This window comes from Heloderma suspectum, chromosome 8 (genome assembly GCF_057233095.1).
Source record: "Heloderma suspectum isolate Gila_16-S chromosome 8, 16-S_ref, whole genome shotgun sequence".
Lineage (NCBI taxonomy): Eukaryota > Metazoa > Chordata > Lepidosauria > Squamata > Helodermatidae > Heloderma > Heloderma suspectum.
The window spans coordinates 25,035,334-25,054,406 of record NC_139465.1 but is presented as its reverse complement, the minus strand read 5'-3'; the positions used below and the strand labels follow the sequence as shown (position 1 = coordinate 25,054,406).

General features: G+C 42.9%; 1 protein-coding gene across 5 annotated transcripts; it reads left to right on the top strand.

Annotated features, from left to right (window-relative positions):
• Window positions 1–2,417: 2,417 nt before the first annotated feature.
• GFOD2 (Gfo/Idh/MocA-like oxidoreductase domain containing 2) lies at window positions 2,418–16,522 on the top strand. Of its 5 annotated transcripts, none has more exons than XM_084813186.1 (4): window positions 2,418–2,472; window positions 5,261–5,334; window positions 7,027–7,372; window positions 14,032–16,522. In XM_084813186.1, the coding sequence occupies exons 3-4, from the start codon at window positions 7,114–7,116 to the stop codon at window positions 14,928–14,930; spliced, it is 1,158 nt and encodes a 385-aa protein (XP_084669312.1). In that variant the 5' UTR covers window positions 2,418–2,472; window positions 5,261–5,334; window positions 7,027–7,113; the 3' UTR covers window positions 14,931–16,522. The 5 variants fall into 5 exon arrangements, with proteins under 5 accessions (XP_084669312.1, XP_084669311.1, XP_084669310.1 ...); XM_084813185.1 differs by having other exon boundaries at window positions 5,261–5,730; XM_084813184.1 differs by lacking the exon at window positions 2,418–2,472 and adding an exon at window positions 2,483–2,770.
• Window positions 16,523–19,073: the final 2,551 nt, after the last annotated feature.

Genomic DNA, 19,073 nt, shown 5'->3' with positions numbered 1-19,073 from the left:
TCCCAATCTTAAACCAGTCTGTTGTTCTGTGGTCTGTTCTTACCATTGCTACTTGGTTGTTATACAGATTCCTCAGGAGGCAGACAAGATGACTTGGTATCCCCATACCACCAAGAACTTGCCACAATTTATTATGATCCACACAGTCAAAGGCTTTAGAATAGTCAATAAAACAGAAATAGATGTTTTTCTGAAACTCCCTGGCTTTCTCCATTATCCAGCGGATATTGGCAATTTGGTCTCTAGTTCCTCTGCCTTTTCTAAACCCAGCTTGTACATCTGGCAATTCTTGTTCCATGAATTGCTGGAGTCTACCTTGCAAGATCTTGAGCATTACCTTACTGGCATGTGAAATAAGTGCCGCTGTTCGATAGTTTGAACATTCTTTGGTGCTTCCCTTTTTTGGTATGGGGATATAAGTTGATCTTTTCCAATCAGAAAAAAAAGTCCTACAACTCCCAGCATTCCCCAGCCTGCCATCCTGTCTGGGGAATGCTGGGAGTTGTAGGACCGCAGACGGTGACTGTAGCTATGAAATTAAAAGACGCTTGCTCCTTGGGAGGAAAGTTATGGCAAACCTAGACAGCATAGTCAGAAGCAGAGACATCACCTTGCCGATTCTTGTGTTTTTCAAATTTGCTGGTATATGGCATGCATCACCTTGACAGCATCATCTTGCAAGATTTTAAACAGTTCAGCTGGGATACCGTCATCTCCTGCTGCCTTGTTATTAGCAATGCTTCTTAAGGCCCATTCAACCTCACTCTTCAGGATGTCTGGCTCTAGTTCACTGACCACACCGTCAAATCTATCCCCGATTATTATCCTTCCTATACAGATCTTCCGTATATTCTTGCCACCTTTTCTTGATCTCTTCTGCTTCTGTTAGGTCCTTGCCATCTTTGTTTTTGATCATACCCATTTTTGCCTGGAATTTACCTCCGATGTTTCTAATTTTCTGGAAGAGGTCTCTTGTCCTTCCTATTCTATTATCTTCTTCTGCTTCCGCGCATTGCTTGTTTAAAAATAATTCCTTATCTCTTCTGGCTAACCTCTATGGGTCTAACTGCAACTAAATCTGGATCCAACCCACTGTCCCGATATTTTTTTTATCTGTAAAATGTTGTAGGGACTGAAGGGGTGAGGGAGTCTTTGTTTAGAAGTTGGCAATGTGCAGGTCTTTTTTATCATGAACTTTTATTTTATTTGAAAACAAAGTTCACAAAATAAAGGCAACAAAAAGAACATACATAATAAATCAAGATTACTAAAGAAAGAAAGGAAGTCACTAATTATAATGATTAGTCCATAATCGATATGCTTAAGACACTGGAGGCTCTGATTAAGGCGGGGCTGTGAATCTATTCTGGGTTTCAGTCAGGACCAGCCAGAAAGCCAAAGAACAGGTTCAACACCTTGGATAGCTCCTTTAGAGTTCTGGCTGGTCCTGACTGAAACCCAGAATGGATTCACAACCCAACTGAAATCAGTGCCAGCAGTCTCCCTTGGCTTGAAGACTAAGGGCGCAATCCTATGCATGTTTTTTGTTGTCCTCCGCTCTCTCCCGGAATGTGCTCAAGTTCATATTCATTGCATCAGTGATGCTGTCTAGCCATCTCATCCTCTGCCGTCCCCTTCTCCTTTTGCCTTCAGTCTTTCCCAGCATCAGGGTCCTTTCCAGAGAGTTTTCTCTTCGCATTAGGTGGCCAAAATATTCGAGCTTCAGCTTCAGCATCTGTCCTTCCAATGAGCACTCAGGGTTGATTTCCTTTAGGATGGACTGATCTGACCTCCTTGCATTCCAGGGGACTCGTAAGGGTCTTCTCCAGCACCACAGTTCGAAAGCATCGATTCTTCGGCGCTCAGCCTTCCTTATAGTCCAGCTCTCACAGCCATACGTTACTACTGGGAAAACCATAGATTTGATTATGCGGACCTTTGTCGGCAAGGTGATGTCTCTGCTTCTTACTATGCTGTCTAGGTTGGCCATAGCTTTCCTCCCAAGGAGCAAGCGTCTTTTAATTTCATGGCTACAGTCGCCGTCTGCGGTCCTACAACTCCCAGCATTCCCCAGACAGGATGGCAGGCTGGGGAATGCTGGGAGTTGTAGGACTTTTTTTTTTTCCCCCCCTGTCTAAACACGCGTAGGACTGCTCCCTAACAGGTTTACTGTGAGAACGTGTGTCCTATTATCCTTCGCCTCAGGCAGCGAAACGGCTTGGGCCCGCCGCCCTAACGACGCTCGATGACAGTTGGAGGAAATGTGCCTCCGGCGCCTTTAAGAAGGAGCCGACAACGGCACCTCCTTTTTTTTTTTCCCCTGTTCTCCCCCCTCCCTCCCTCACTCACTCACTCACACCACCGTACGCCTGCGCACGCGCAAAACGCCTACCCCGCCGTTGCTGGGGGAGGAGAGCAGACGAGATGCGGCGGAGGCGGCCGCCGGCACGTTGTGGAGGTCGCGAGACGGAGGTGCGCGCGCACACACGCGCGGGGCGCCAGGGGAAGGCCCTGCGGCGGCCCTCGGGTGGCAGAGGCGGACGGGTTGCGCCGCCCTCGCTCCCTTCTTCTTTCCCTCTCCCCGCCCTCCTCCGCAGCCCACCCCGGGAAGAGGGCGGGAGAAGAAGGAACCTGAGGCACAAATGAGCGCGGGGGGTGTAAGCCTGGAAGGCAAAAAGAACGGAGGGGAAGGGTGCGGTAGAAGCCGATCCATTCCGGGCGGGAGGCAGCAGTGCAGGGGAGGCGTCCTTGGCGAGTGGGGCTAGACCAGGTGAGGAGCCCTATAGGGAAGGGAAGGGAAGGGAAGGCGGCGGGGGGTGCGGCAGTGGGAAGATGCCAGGTTTTTTTTGCGGGTCGCAGTTCTGTTACCCTGATGCCGCAGACACTCAGGTGTGCCCCTTTCTGCTTCCAGGGTGCAATGCGGGGGGAGTTGGCCGTTTCAGGCCTCAAAATTTTGGGGTGGGTTAGGGTATTTTAGAAAACGATTTTATTGTAGAATTTTATTGTTTTAAAACCGTTTCATTGTATGTTGCACATCGCCCAGAGTGGCTGGGTGACCGGCCAGATGGGCGATTAATAAATTTAATAATAAATAAATACATAAATAAATAAATACATAAAACCAACGCGCATCGGGGCCCTTAGAGGAGGCTAGCAGATGTATTGTGCTACAGGTTTTCGAGGACCAAGAGCCCACTTCATCGGATGCGTGAAGGGTTAGCTTGCTCGGAGCGTGTACATTATGCCCTGTGTATGCGTGTTTACGTAATGATTGCATGCGCGTGGCTGTAGAGACAACCGCTGTAAAACGGACCCGCTATCTTGTTCCTATTTTCTCTGCTTTCCCGTTCACCCTCTCCCAATTTTACCTATTCAGATAAAACAACCAAGAGTTCTTGTGGCATGTTAAACGCTAACAGACTTACTGTAGGTTTTGTGCCGTTGAGCCCGCTTGCATCATATAGTAAATGTCGCTGAATCCGTTTTGACTCGCAGCTGTTCATTGAGCTGTTAAATGTTCTCTCCCTGTTTTGAAGGACAATTATTATGGACAGTTTGCTTACACTTTATATAACCGGAAAGAAGAGTCAGGCATTAGCTTAGTGTAAAAGGTGTGTGTGGGGAAAGCGCAGGCTGTGTGTGGGTGAGTGAGAAAAAAAAAACATAGAGTAGCCCCACTGAAACAGTTTTCAGTGGATCTAAGTATGACTACATCTGGATCCAACTAACTGTCCCTGTTTTTATCTGTGAAATGTTGTAGAGACTGGGGGCGGGGGAGGAGAGGCAGGGTTTGGGAGTCTTGCAGCACCTTAAAGGCTAACGGGTTTATTGTGGCATCAACATTTGTGGAGCAGAACCTACTTTGTCGATGGTAGAAGCATGTGTATATGTGCTTATAAGATGAAGAGTGTTCATTGGTTCAGAAAGGGGAGGAACTGTAAACATTGGGACCCAAAGGCTATGAAATGCAAGGGTTACAAACTGACATGTCTATACAAAGCTCTGGTGTATGCAGCAACCATTCACAGCAGCAATTAATGGCAATGCTGTGGGAGGATATGAATGTGAAAGGAAAGGGCAGATAAAGTGTGCAGGAGTTAAGTGAGACGGATGTGGAGGGCAGGCAGGGTGCATTTGCAAAAAAAGTTTTTTTATGCTACGTTTATGAATTGTCTCTCCTTTACACTGCCTGAGTCAGTGTACAATAGAATCCCATATATGTAGTTGTTTTGCAGTAGACGTTTTTCATGCTTGTCACAGGTTTTGAGGATACAATTTTTGAGTACAGTATTACATAGGATGGGTACCTCTGGGCAGGAGCTGGGAGCTGGAGTACTAGACATCAGGGGCAGCTGCAGCAGCATATAGGTGTAAAATGGTGAGTGTATGGGGCAAGTAAACATGCAGATACGAACAGGGTTGTAGGGATGAGCGTGGCTGAGGGCCATATGAAGAATGGAGATAGGAGGAAGGATGTAAAATGCAATGGAGAGGGAGGAGGAATAAGTGAGAAGGTGCCACTTTGAGGAATGTGGGCTTGGGATAGATAGAGGGTTGGTGGTGTTAATCTTACCTACGGTACTTCGCAGTGTATGAAGTGCTTTTCACTTTTGATTGCCTTTATTGGAACTTTGGGGAAATCTGACATTGGCTGAATGGTTGTTTAAATTACTATTTTGAAACTATCCTTGGAAATTTAAGTTTCTTGCCTGCATCAGCTTGGCCTTTAGTGCTTTTAGGCACTTTAAACAAGAAAGCCTCTCTTGGAATCTTCTGTTTGGTGTGTGTTCTACACACAATTGTCTTTTGTCTGTCTATTTGTATGGCTGAGATAGAAAATAATATGTGTAGGGTTTTTGTAAGTCTCTTTGTTCTGAACTGCATAGATTAGTAAGATGTTTTATGGTGGGATCCATAATCCAATTTCATTCATAACTTTGTGGAGCAGTTTAGTATCTCCTTGCATCTATCAACATATATATTTATTACCCATAGCTTTGCTTTGCTTAATCTCTCAAAGAGAAATTAAATCTTATGCCCATAAAAATTTCATTATGTTGCAAGAGCCAAAGGCTTCAGCAGCATGTACAGATATACCAATAAGGTATAATACTATGAAACAGAATTCTGCAAAAATACTATATTTGCCCTAATAATAATAATAATAATAAATGAAAACCTCAAATAGCATGCACTACTGCTACTTGAAGGTAATATAATTAGTTGTCAGATATTTCAGTATCCACTTTTTTTCCTTTAGATACAGACCCCAAGAACTGTGAATATAGAAGACTAGAAGAGATCCTGGCCTTCCTCTCTGTGACAACCTTTCAAGTACTTGAAGAGCACTATCATATCTCCCCCCAGTCTTCTCTTCTCAAGGCTAAACATGCCCAGTTCTTTCAGTCTCTCCTCACGGGGCTTTGTTTCCAGTCCCCTGATCATCTTCATTGCCCTCCTCTGAACTGTCTCCAGTTTGTCTGCATCCTTCTTAAAGTGTGGCGCCCAGAACTGGACACAGTACTCCAGATGAGGCCTAACCAGTGCTGAGTAGAGGGGAACTAGTACTTCCTGGGATTTGGAAGCTATACTTCTATGAATGCAGCCCAAAATAGCGTTTGCCTTTTTTGCAGCCACATCATGTTGTTGACTCCTATTCAGCTTGTGATCGACAACAATTCCAATATCCTTCACGCTTGTAGTAGTGTTGAGCCAAGTATTGGCCATCTGGTAACTGTGCATTTGATTTCTTTTTCCTAGGTGCAGAACTTGGCATTTATCCCTATTAAATTTAATTCTGTTGTTTTCTGCCCAATGCTCCAGCCTATCAATATCACTTTGAATTTTGTTTCTGTCTTCCAGGGAATTAGCTATCCCACCCAATTTTAATCTATATTCCCTGCACCTCCTCCTCCAAGTCATTAATAAAAATGTTGAAGAGCACTGGGCCCAGGACTGAGCCCTGCGGTACCCTGCTCGTTACCTCTCCCCAGTTCGAGAAGATCCCATTGATAAGCGCTCTTTGAGTCCGATTCTGTAGCCAACTGTGGACCCACCGGATCGTTGTTTCATCTAGCCCACTTTGAGCTAGTTTGCTCATCAGGATATCATGGGGCACATTAATATACCAAATTAATAGTATAACCCTAAAGTGTACCAAAGGTATCAATTAATCTTATTAATTTCAGAATAGACACCAATCTAATGAATAACAAATCATCTGTGTGTAAAACTATTTTATATTCAACCTGTTCATGCACAAAGCCAAAAATATCTTTATTCTGCCTAATTGCACATACCAAGGGTTCCAAGCACAAATCAAATATCAAAGGAGACAGAGGACAGCTCTGCCTTGTATCCTGCTCCAACCTAAAAAAAACTTGAAATAATTCCATTTGTCAACACTTGTAACACCGGAGAGAAATATATAAATCCATTTTAAAAACTACTGTGGAAATCCAGATTTTTCCAAGGTCACAAACATAAGCTGCCAATATAAGTTGTCCAACACTTTCTCAGTGTCAAATTTGGCAGTGCTGCCGAATTCCCAAGAATTGTGGATATGGAAGATTAGAAAACTTGAAATGTTCCTGCTTAACATTTAACAGCTTGATCCCTTGGTAGTTAAATCTGCATCTTCAAGCTGTTATACTTCTATGCAGCTTAGAAATGCTATAGGCAGCTAGCTGAAATCCTATTTAAATGTATTATCTTTGAAAGACTGAATGCACCTGCAGAGACGAAAGAGAAAGTATCTTAAGGACAAGTTTCAAACTATAAAGTCAGGCTTGGATTTCCTCTGAACGTAGCAATAGGTGTTTATAGTAAGTCAGGCATATTATATTAAATATATGTAGGATTAGAATTAACAAGTATAGAGAAGAATTCTTAAATTGAGATGTTTCATCCAAATTGGAGTTGAATAACTGACTTTGCACTGCACTTGTGTTGAATATGAATTGTTAGTGATTTATGCAGGGCGTGTAACAGCTACTTTGGGCTCATTTATTATTTTTTCCGTTTTAGGAATTGTGGATGAATCAAGATGTTGAGGAGCTTGGCTTTTATGTCTGAGTGTCGCCTTCAAGAATTGAATTGTGAAAAGAACACAAAATGAAAATGCTTCCTGGCGTGGGGGTGTTTGGGACTGGGAGCTCAGCTCGGGTGTTGGTACCTCTGCTGAGAGCAGAAGGCTTCTCCATCGAGGCACTCTGGGGGAAAACTGAAGAGGAAGCAAAGCAACTAGCCGAGGAAATGAACATTTCCTTCTACACAAGTCGGACAGATGATGTCTTGCTGCACCAGGATGTTGATCTGGTTTGCATCAATATTCCCCCACCACTAACGCGACAAATTGCTGTGAAAGCTCTAGGTACTGTGTTATTGTGGTTGCAAGTTCTGGCTATTATTTAAAATTCACTTCCTCCTGAATAGATCCCAACTGAGATATGATGGCTATTACATAATAATTGACAGAGTAAAATTGAATGCTTCATTTTGGAGCAATGTGTTCGTAGCTGTAGAATCCGAAAAAATTAAAAGTCTGACTTGAGGATCGTGTCATGTTGCATAATATGGAATGATACCTGTTCTGCCCTGTTGTAGGTTATTGTGTCAATACACTGCTTGGGGAGTATACATACACCCATAGATACTCTGTTTCAGTCTGACATATGTGAAAAATGATTGATTGCAGACTTCTGTTACTGGTTTATTTTTTATAAGTTTGTTTTTCTGAGGGTGGATTTGCCTAGCAGTGAATCATCACATACTGAACAAAAATATCTGTGGAGAATAGAAGGAAGAAGAAATGATCCCTTGACTTTTGTCAGGGAGCCAAATTTAATGCTACCGCACCTACCTCCACTGATCCCAATCCATGTTTTTTTTTGTAGGGGCTGACAGAAGGAGAAAGCCCTTTTTTTTTTTTTAAGATACTGTAAAGAAGCATTTAATGTTTGCTGACTTGTGTATTATCTGTTATCTTTTCTTTGCTATATAAGGGACGTTCCAGTCAAATACGTGTTGAAAGACCACATAGTATGATAGCTTGTCTGTTTGCATATTTCCCTTTTAATACTAGTATGGCAAGGGTTTGCATGTTTCAGGAGTATGTTGTTGTTCAGTCGTTAAGTCGTGTCCGACTCTTCGTGACCCCATAGACCATAGCACGCCGGGCCTTCCTGTCCTCCGCTCTCTCCAGGAGTGTGCTCAAATTCATATTCATTGCATCGGTGATGCTATCTAGCCATCTCATCCTCTGCCATCCCCTTCTCCTTTTGCCTTCAGTCTTTCCCAGCATCAGGGTCTTTTCCAGGGAGTTTTCTCTTCGCATTAAGTGGCCAAAATATTTGAGCTTCAGCTTCAGGATCTGTCCTCCCAATGAGCAGTCAGGGTTGATTTCCTTTAGGATGGACTGATTTGACCTCCTTGCAGTCCAGGAGACTCGTAAGAGTCTTCTCCAGCACCACAGTTCGAAAGCATCAATTCTTCGGCGCTCAGCCTTCCTTATAGTCCAGCTCTCACAGCCATACATTATTACTGGGAAAGCCATAGCTTTGATTAGACGGACCTTTGTTGGCAAGGTGATGTCTCTGCTTCTTACTATGCTGTCTAGGTTTGCCATAGCTTTCCTCCCAAGGAGCAAGCGTCTTTTAATTTCATGGCTACAGTCACCATCTGTGGTGATCCTGGAGCCCAAGAAAATAAAATCTGTCACTGCTTCCATTTCTTCCCCTTCTATATGCCAGGAAGTGATGGGGCCAGATGCCATGATCTTCGTTTTTTTAATGTTGAGTTTCAAACCAGCTTTTGCACTCTCCACTTTCACCCTCAACAAGAGGCTCTTTAGATCCTCTTCACTTTCTGCCATTAGGGTGGTATCGTCTGCGTACCTGAGGTTGTTGATAATTCTCCTGGCAATCTTAATTCCGACCTGTGATTCATCCAACCTGGCGTTTCTCATGATGTACTCTGCATATAAGTTAAATAAGCAGGGCGACAATATGCAGCCTTGTCGTACTCCTTTCCCAATTTTGAACCAATTGGTTGTTCCATGTCTGGTTCTTACTGTTGCTTCTTGACCCTCGTACAGGTTTCTCAGGAGACAGGTAAGGTGGTCTGGTACTCCCATCTCTTTAAGAATTTGCCACAGTTTGTTGTGATCCACCCAATCAAAGGCTTTAGCATAGTCAATGAAGCAGAAATAGACGTTTTTCTGGAATTCTCTTGCTTTCTCCATGATGCAGCGAATGTTGGCGATTTGATCTCTAGTTCCTCTGCCTCTTCGAAACCCAGCTTGTACTTCCAGTAGTTCTCGGTTCACATACTGCTGAAGCCTAGCTTGTAGGATTTTGAGCATAACCTTGCTGCCATGTGAAATGAGCAATTGTACGGTAGTTTGAACACTCTGTGGCATTGCCCTTCTTTGGAATTGGAATGTAAACTGACCTTTTCCAGTCTTGTGGCCACTGTTAAGTGTTCCAAATTTGTTAACACATTGAGTGCAGCACTTTAACAGCATCATTTTTTAGGATTTTAAATAGCTCAGCTGGAATACTGTCATCTCCGCTAGCTTTGTTGTTACTAATGCTTCCTAAGGCCCACTTGATTTCATTCTCTTTGATGTCCAGCTCAAGTTCAGTAACGGCCCTATCATGGCTATCAGGGACATTAAGATCTTTCCTGTATAGTTCTTCTGTGTATTCTTTCCACCTCTTCTTAATCTCATCAGCTTCTGTGAGGTCCCTGCCTTATTTGTCCTTTATCATGCCCGTCTTTGCACAAAACGTTCCCTTGAGATCTCTGATTTTCTTGAAAAGATCTCTAGTCTTTCCCATTCTGTTGTTTTCCTTGATTTCTTTGCACTGTTCATTTAAGAAGGCCTTCTTGTCTCTCCTTGCTATTCTCTGGAACTCTGCATTCCGTTGGATATATCTTCCCCTTTCTCCCTTGCTTTTCGCTTCCCTTCTTTCCTCAGCTACTTGTAAAGCCTCATCAGACAGCCACTTTGCTTTCTTGCATTTCTTTTTCTTTGGGATGGATTGAGCACGGCATAGCTTAATACACAGGAAATAAGAAGGTGAAAGTATCTATTGAATACAGTTTATGTTCTTCCTTAGGGCAAATTAATATAGGATGGCAGGCCTCCAACACAAGAACTATTTTGATAGAGGTTTAAGGGGGAATCTTACTATATTTGTGATTAAGGGCACAATTCTTTGCATGTTTAGACAGAAAATATTCATACAACTCCCAGCATTCCCCAGCTAGCATGCCTTGCTGGGAAATACTGGGAGTTGTAGGACTTTTCTATCTAAACATGCATAGCATTGCACTGTAAATTAAGTTCCCACATTCCCAAAGCCCCTGAAGGACAGAATAAAATACACCAGCATGACCACTGGGTGTCTCAAAGCCTTTAATCTTTGGGGGGGTCTCCAGACAACTCTGGACATCCTGCAGAAGTAAAGTGTGGATGTTTTCACACAGTGTTGGCAATCCTCCCTATTGCTATAACTTATAAATTATAAAAGCAGCAGGCTTATTAAACTTGTCATTGAACAATTGCTAGAAATGGTTGATAATATATTGGTTTCTTGCTGAACTGGTATAGCCAGAGTGCTAAAGAGATGCAAAATTGAACAAGCAGCTAAGAACCGGAAGTATGCAAAGACTGGCAAGAAGAATATAGAGAAATCAGAGATGAAAAATAAGCACAGGTTGGAGAATGCTACTTATGCTACTTATCCTGAAGTGTATTCAGTCTTAAATTGGATGAAAAAAGGAGACACAGAGAACCGTGATCATATTTGTGTGCAGAAAAATAAAAGTAGGTGGCAGAATGCAAAATGGGAACAAGAGGTTTAATGTAGGGCTGGGGAAGACCAATTAATAAAGCATTAAAATCTAGTTGGGACAAAATAAAATGAACCAAAGTAAGAGCAGAATCAAGAGACTGAATTTTAGCCAGAAAACTGTTCCAATTCGGATGATTTGACAGTAACCCCTCTTAAAAGCATCTACCTGAAACTGCAGTGCTGATCAACTGTTTAGGTTAATAAGTAGTGCAATGTGAGTCGGGCTTTTCTGATCTTGGGACTAGCGGTGAAAGCATAAGAGCATGCGTAACATGTGACCCAACACAGTTCTACTAAGCCAAGATGCTTTTCAAGTTTTTCTGCAAATCTTGATTTCCATTGAAAAAGAGAAAAAGATTTAGGTCATCTTGGTTATGATATAAAAATGAATATGCAGTGGCAGTCTGGTAAGGGCTCAGGGAAAAAGGGAGCACATAAAAGAAACTCAGTGTAATCGCTTTTCCAGATGTGTCTTTTAAGGCATTCATCTTTTGAGAGGTTTAGGGCACAATCCTATGGCCACTAGTCAGTGGCTAGATGGCCATAGGATAGGGAACTGACCTCGGAGTGCGGGCTCCGAGGTTGGTTCCCGGCAACCGACCTCCACCCCCTCCTGCTGTGCCTTGTAGGCAGTGTGGATTAGCTCCATGCTCGTAAGAGCAGTGTGGGGCAGCAAAAATGGGGCATTCCTGGGGGCGGGGAGGGCGGAAGTGCCTTTTTGATGCTTCCTATGCCTCATCCAGCCTCAGCGCCCCCCCGACTTCCTGCGGCTAGACAGCCAAAATTGGCTGTCTAGCCATGAATGCAGGGCAGCTGAGTGTGGAGGAGAAGACCCCCTCCGCTCTGCTGCTGCCCTGCATTGGATAGGTGGTCGCCTCCAAATTTGGAGGTGGCTGCCTATCCCGTTAGGATTGCACCCTTAAGGTATTTCTGATCTTGTACCTAGCAGTGTGAGTGTTAAAGTCATGGCATAATGAATACAAAATCCTGGCTTAAGTTAAATGAACATGCATGGATGATGTTTATACAAATTAGTTATGCTCATGCAAATTAGCAGCTTTCTCGTAGCTGCTTAAATATTCCCTATGCTAAACAAACCATCCAGTGTTGGATGCCTTGCTGTCTCCAGCCCTATTGGAGTTTTCTGAAAGGCCACCAAAATGTTGCTTATTAAGCCCCAAACTAAAATTTCTCCTTGGTTTTTATGTGAGTGAAATGACAACAGATCCATTTGAGAGAGTGAAAGACACATTTCTTGATTCCACCCCACCACCTCATTTCCTCTTACTAGCCAATGAAAGGCTATTTCCCTACAAGTGAAGATTGTGTTAACAGGAAAATAATTACGTGAATCTGCAGTACAATCCTAACCACAAGCCCTATATTGTTTGCCACCAAGTATTCATAGGATGGCATATTCACAGTTGGAGTGGCTTCTTCCTGTTAATCCTGAACAATGGCCCCACTCCAAGCCAAGAACAGTTTCCTTAACCACTACTGCTGCTTAGCCAGGGTGGTAGGAAGTGCTATGGATTTCTGTTCTGGCTTTATATTCCAAAGACTTCAGAAGTAACTTACTGGTTTTTAAAAATTGGGTGGGCAACTTTTGGCCCTCCAGATGTTGTTGGATTACAACTCCTGTCAAGCCTCACCATTGGCTATGCTGGCTATGGCTTATGGGAGTTGCAGTCCAACAACAGCTGGAGGGCCACAAGTTGCCCACCGGTATTTTAAATAGGAAAGGGGAAACTCTCATTACTAGTGGTGAAGTGTGTGGATGTGTGAGGTTTTGGATTGGTTTGGATTATCATATTTTGGCTTCGTAAGGTGAGATACAAACAAGGTTTTTGGGGCATGCACGCAGCCCCTTCACTCCTCTGTGGGAGGGAAAAAATCAGGGGGCTGGTTCATGTATCATAGTAGCAATTCCTGGATTGTTTGAACCAAGAATTTCATGGACAAGCAGAGTGCGTTAGCTGTGTGCTCATCATTTCTGCTTTTAATTAACACAGGAACATTCCGTTCATGGGTGGTTTGTGACATGCAACCCTGGAAACTCTTGGTTGTTTATGACTTAAACAACCCAGGTCCCCAGACAAACCATAGGCAATTTTTAGGTTAACTCTGTTTTTTCCAACTGATAAACAACCCAGGGTTTCCAGGTTTGCATGGCGCAAAAGAACCCAGGAACTCGGTGTTCTGGGTTGTTAATTAAAAGCAGAAACAACGAGTGTGTGGGTCGCACACTCTGCTCGTCCCTGGCAATTCCTGGATTAGACAACCCAGGAATTACCACTGTGATGTGTGAATCAGGTCAGGATCTCTTCATTAACAGTAGCTTCCCATTTCATCTGAACTGGGGCACTGTGGTTAATGGCTTTGGAACAATCCAGGATATGAAGCCACTTCATACCATGGCTTTATATCCTGGCTTATTTCAAAGCCATTAATGAAACCTTTTGGTTTGTTTGGTTCCACTGTGAAGGAAAGAGCTGCGTGCATCACCAAAATGATTGCAGGTTATAAGGATTTCCCCAGGCTTTGCATACTACTTGTAATCTTTTTTTTTAAGCAGGACTGTACTGTTGGTGCCTATTGGATCACTGTGCAGAATATATATTTTTCTCCTCTGCCTTCCCTCAACTTGTTTCTTCCCTTTTGAAAAGCATAATTGTGTAATGTTTATTGCACTCATTCTGAAGAAGAATATTAGCGTACCAGTGCCTGTATCTTGTTATTTTTCATTCATTTTCTACATGCATCCGAAGGAGAGATCATGTTATACTTCAAATTAAACAATACTATTTTAACCACATGGCTTGGTTGCAAAAGATTATTTCAGTTAATAGGGAATTGGTTTTCCTTGGCTACATTTGAAGACTGTTGTTGTTGTTTTTACCGCTGGGTGTTTGATTATAAGGCTACAATATACACCTGGAAGGTTTTAGCTGTCATGTTTCCTCAAGTAAATCCAGTCGCTTGTATCCCTTTGTCATTGGAAACACTCACTTTTATTTGATCCCTTGTTACTTTTGCCTCTATAATTTCTGTCTCTCCTACAGTTGAAATTTAGCTTTTTAGGGCAGGGACCTGTTTTGTAAAACATTCACAGTGATGCTGTCTAAATGGATGCTGATTATCAATCAATTAAAATGCTGTCCTTTGTTTGCAGGTATTGGAAAGAATGTAATATGCGAGAAAGCTGCTACCTCTGTGGATGCTTTCAGGATGGTCACAGCTGCCAGATACTACCCCAAACTCATGAGCATTGTAGGCAATGTCCTGCGGTTTCTACCAGCTTTCGTCAAAATGAAGCAATTAATAGAAGAGCACTATGTGGGCAATGTTCTGGTCTGTGACGTGAGAGTGTACTGGGGAAGCCTTCTCAGCCACAAGTACAACTGGATCTGTGATGAGCTGATGGGTGGGGGTGGGTTGCACTCTATGGGAACTTATATCATAGACCTCCTTACTCACCTGACAAGCCGAAAGGCAGAGAAGGTCCATGGGTTGCTGAAAACCTTTGTGAAACAAAACTCTGCCATCAGTGGCATCCGCCACGTCACCAGTGATGACTTTTGCTTTTTCCAGATGCTGATGACAGGAGGCATCTGTAGCACAGTGACTTTGAACTTTAACATGCCTGGGTCATTTGTCCATGAGGTCATGATTGTTGGGTCATCTGGACGCCTTATAGCACGTGGGACAGATTTGTATGGTCAGAAGAACACTGCTTCCCAGGAAGAGCTCTTGCTTGCAGACTCTCTGAATGTTCATGCAGGGCTTTTGGAAAAAGGATTCAAAGACATACCCCTTCTGTACCTTAAAGGGATGGTATACCTGGTGCAAGCGTTACGTCACTCCTTCCAGGATCAGGAAGACCAGCGAACCTGGGATCCTGAGCCAGTTGAAATGGCAGCTTCTTTTGAAGATGGGCTCTATATGCAAAGTGTAGTGGATGCTATTAAAAAATCCAGCAGGTCTGGGGATTGGGAAACAGTGGAGGTAATGACTGAGGAGCCAGATGCCAATCAAAACCTCTGTGAGGCACTACAGAGAAATAACCTATAATATAAATATTCTTGGAGAGCAGAACAATTGGAAATGTATCCATCTTAAAGATTTCTGCACATTTTGTTTCCTATTGGGGTAGGCAGGGTGGGAGGAGGAATAGTGGAGAATTATACTTGTGGGTAAACCTCTAAGGAAATGCTTTTGGTTTTTAAACTCAAGAGAGTTTTAAATGTTGCAGATGTGTGTACCATTGGTTATTTTAAAGCTAAACTTTCTGAATCGTCTATAGGAAAACTTGAATTGCCCTTTGCACTCAGCAGTAGCTAAAACAAAAGAGTGGAGTCTCTGCCATTGCTTTCCCTTCTGCGCACAGCTCAGTATATTTTAAAACTGAACATGGTGGCATGCAATGTTAGAGGAGGTTGACGTTTTCTAATAGGAACACAAGTTATCTCTTAGGACTCTTCTTGATGGGGAAAAAGCTGCCCAAAAGGATGTTATGAGGCAAATCTTTAAATTCAGTCCTTCAGGTTAGAAGGGACAGATTGCAGCCTCTCTTGTTCAGGGCAAAGTTAGGCATTGCACACATTTATTTTCGTTCATCTTCCCCATTTGCACATAAAGCATGGGGCTTTTCTGTAACAATAAATAGCATGTCATGTGGAAGAGGACACTGAACTCTCCCATGCCTTAACTCCTGCAGTAAATTGCTCCAGCGTTTTCTCTGTTACTGGAAATGGGCTGGGAATAGAGAAAGATACTTGGAGGAATAGATGGTGAGCAGGTAAGGTGCAGGAGGAGAGAGGGTTCACCACCACTCTCCTATGCTCTTTCTATGATTAAAAGGAGACACCCCACAAACCTCTTGTTTTATTGTGAACAAGGTAGACACATGAATTATGGTTCCATCCATCTAGTTTGGGCCTTGGTTTCAAATTTAGTCTGTTCTTTGAGGCGAGCTGTTCTCTCCCTGTTTCTAGAATTGGAATGTTGTGTTGCGCTCACCTGCTATTTCCGCATATCAGTGCCCCTCCCATCTGGCAGATGTCCAAGGCTGAAGACCTTTTGCATTTCTTTTCCTACATTCTCTCCTGCCCTGCCCTGCTACCAAACTTCACCAATTTGGACCAACTCCAGTATGTAAAATATAAGAATTCAGAAGGCTAGTGTAGACTGCTTGGGAGCACAGAAGCCAAACCTACAGCCAGCTTTACCAGTTAGAACATATGACAAGTCAGTGACCAATCTGGCTGTTTAATGAGGCTGATATGTAATTTGTCAAGGGATATGAAGCTGGATAGGAAAAAATGTCCCATTGCTGTCCTCAGCTGTATGCTGGTAGGGGTAGTTGTTTCCTGGAGACACTAAGTTTTGGTTAGATAAGTGGATTTAATCCAAACATTGGACAGTGTTCCCTAGCCCTTCCCCTTCCATCTTGTATCCTGTGGGAATCTTGGTGCTGCTTGCAGAGCAGATCTTCATACACAACTACCAGATCTCAGAGCTGTTCTTCACTTGGCTGAAACTGAGAAAGGGGAGCTAATTTTGTATGAGATATATTGTTTACTTGAATTTTTAAAATTGTTTTCCTACTCTGTTTTCCTACTAGGTTTTAATCCTGTACATTAATATAAAGCATTAACAAGCAACCTTTGATGTGTTCTTGTAAATTGTGACTCATTATGGAAGAGAAACTAAGAAGAGATAAAATCAAGAACCAGATCAGCTGTTTATTCTGCTCTTTGGAGAAAAGACCCTGACTATTTTTCTCTTGTGAGCTTTTAAAGTTATTTTTAACCATAACAGCTGTATCCTTAATTCCAGTTACAGATGTTGGTTTTGTACAACTGTACTAACAAAATGCAGGGTAGACAATGTTCTCTACTAGTAAAAGCTAAATTCTAGCGTAAGGAACCTTCAAACTCCACTATGTAGTTTATAAGAATTCACAATGCTTTGGCAATGACACTGAATATGAGGAGGGCCACACTAAATGAGACAATGGGAATCCATGGTGGGATTTTCTGTCCCTTTAAAAAACACACATGCAAAACACCTAGCCACAGGGTGGAAGAATAGCACTGGAGGAAAGGGTTAACTCTCCCTCGCGCTGTGTGTTCCTGCTCTAAACAGTATAGGGAGAATCTTTTTAAAAAAAAAAACCCTGCCACAGTCCTGATCCAGTCTCCCTGCTGCAGCTAATTTAAAGGTAATTAAGGTGGAGTATCTGAGCACAGACCTCGCATCATCTTTTCTAGTTTAACCTTAAGTTAAAGACCACCATGAGAGAACAGTGCGGGGCACACAAGGGCTGACCCTTGTACGTTAGAAGGTCCTGCTTCTAGCTTTCTTTGACTGCTGAGCCATTAGTAAACATCCTGTCTGTGTACTTCCACAAAGTTCACTTATGAAGGCCATACATTCATTTTTAAAATATAAACTAAGATTCTCAGTCAGATTTCACCTTCAGATTCCTATACATGCTTCACTCAAGGCCACAAAATAAACCCTGCCCTGGATAGTGACTTTTGTTTATACTTTTGTCTTGGTATTTCACATAAACATTAAGCTGCTGACCTATTAAGTGATCAACTGTACTCTTTTATGAACTATCTGATCTGTTAGAGCTTGGGCATTCCTCTGTACTTGAGTACCAATGACAGAGCAGTGTGACCTTGTTTCTTTTGGTAAATTAGTAGATTGGGGTACTTTTATCCCTGGGCATTTAATAAGGATTCACACACTTGTGTTCACACTAGTTGATACCACCCACCCGCTCATGAAGTGCAGTGCAAAACTGGAAAAATGGACGAATGATTTAACAAAGGGCCATTATTTGTATACTCCTTTTTTCTGTTAGTGGCAAAGAGCAGTGTGGTTTCTGCCACTACACTTCTTCCGTTATATAAACCTTTCGTTTTCTTTTTTGTTTTAAAATTATTTGGAGGTTGTGTACTCTTCCTTCTCCTGTGTTGAAGTGCTTGTCTACCCAGGTTTAAGGGGAAAACAGCACTACTGCCCCTGACACTTGTCTTTTTCTCCTCTTCCCCCACCCCTTGAACAGGTGGGGTATCATGTTGTTGCTGGGTTGGGTGTATCTTGAAAAGGATAAAATACAAGTAGGAAACTCCATGATACAGAAAGGTGTTAAGAACATAAGAGCCCTGCTGGGATCAGACCAAACACCCATACAGTTCAGCATTCTGTTTCCCGCAGTGGTTGGCCAGATGCTTCTGGAAAGTCCACAAGCCGGGCTGAAGGCAGCAGCCTTCTCCCACTATTTGGCTGTCACCAACTGGTATTCAAGAAACATAGGGCTGGTTCACGCGTCATGCTGCAATTCCTGGGTTAGTTAACGCAGGAATTGCAGGGGACAAACAGTGAAAAGTGCACTGCCTCCTGCACACTTGTCGTTTCTGTTTTCAATTAACCCAGGAATGCCCCATTCTTAGGTTGTTTTTTGACATGTGAACCTGGAAACTAGGTTGTTACAGGTTAACTTTGGACAATTGTTGAGTTAACTTTGGGTTGTTTAACCCATAAACAACAGTTTCCAGGTTCACATGTCATGAAACAGCACAGGAATGGGGCATTCCTGGGTTGTTAACTGAAAGCAGAAACAAGTGCATGGGAGGCAGCGCACACATCTTTCCTCATCCCCCGGCCATTCCTGGGTTAAAGAGCCCAGGAGCTGCAGCGTGACATGTGAATGAATGTGTAGTATCTCTGAACTGGGAGGCTCCATTTAGTTGCTATCCTGGAGAATATAGGCCTATCTACCTTCCATGAAGAGGATCCAGAACTCTTCATGTCTCAAGAGCTTCACTTTGGTCATACCTGCATTAAATTGACTTGAGGATCAGATGGAGTCCCTGATAAGAGCATGTTCAGTTACTAAACAATGCTTAGGAAGCATTGTCTAGATGCTTAGGGAAAGGGTCGAGATGGATGGATCTTTGTGTTTTCTTTAGCAGTTGCTCAGAAACTAGCTGGTAGTGTTTTGTGTCTGCATGTGCTGGCACCCAATTTCCATTTCTTTTACAAGCAAACGATGAGACAAATGCAAACACTTGAAACCTGAATATAATGAACAATGGTTGGGGAAATACACTCAGATGAGATGAAAGGAACATCTAGCAAAACATCTGTCTCTGAGCTTTGTAAAAATCTGAGGAGCAAAGTTGCCCCTGCTGGCCTTAG

What these genes read in the sequence shown, in the direction of transcription:
- GFOD2 (XM_084813186.1), top strand. Translation starts at nt 7,114, where the DNA reads ATGAAAATGCTTCCTGGCGTGGGGGTGTTTGGGACTGGGAGCTCAGCT. An exon ending in AATTGCTGTGAAAGCTCTAG is followed by an intron (nt 7,373 to 14,031) that starts GTACTGTGTTAT and finishes CTTTGTTTGCAG; the next exon opens with GTATTGGAAAGAATGTAATA.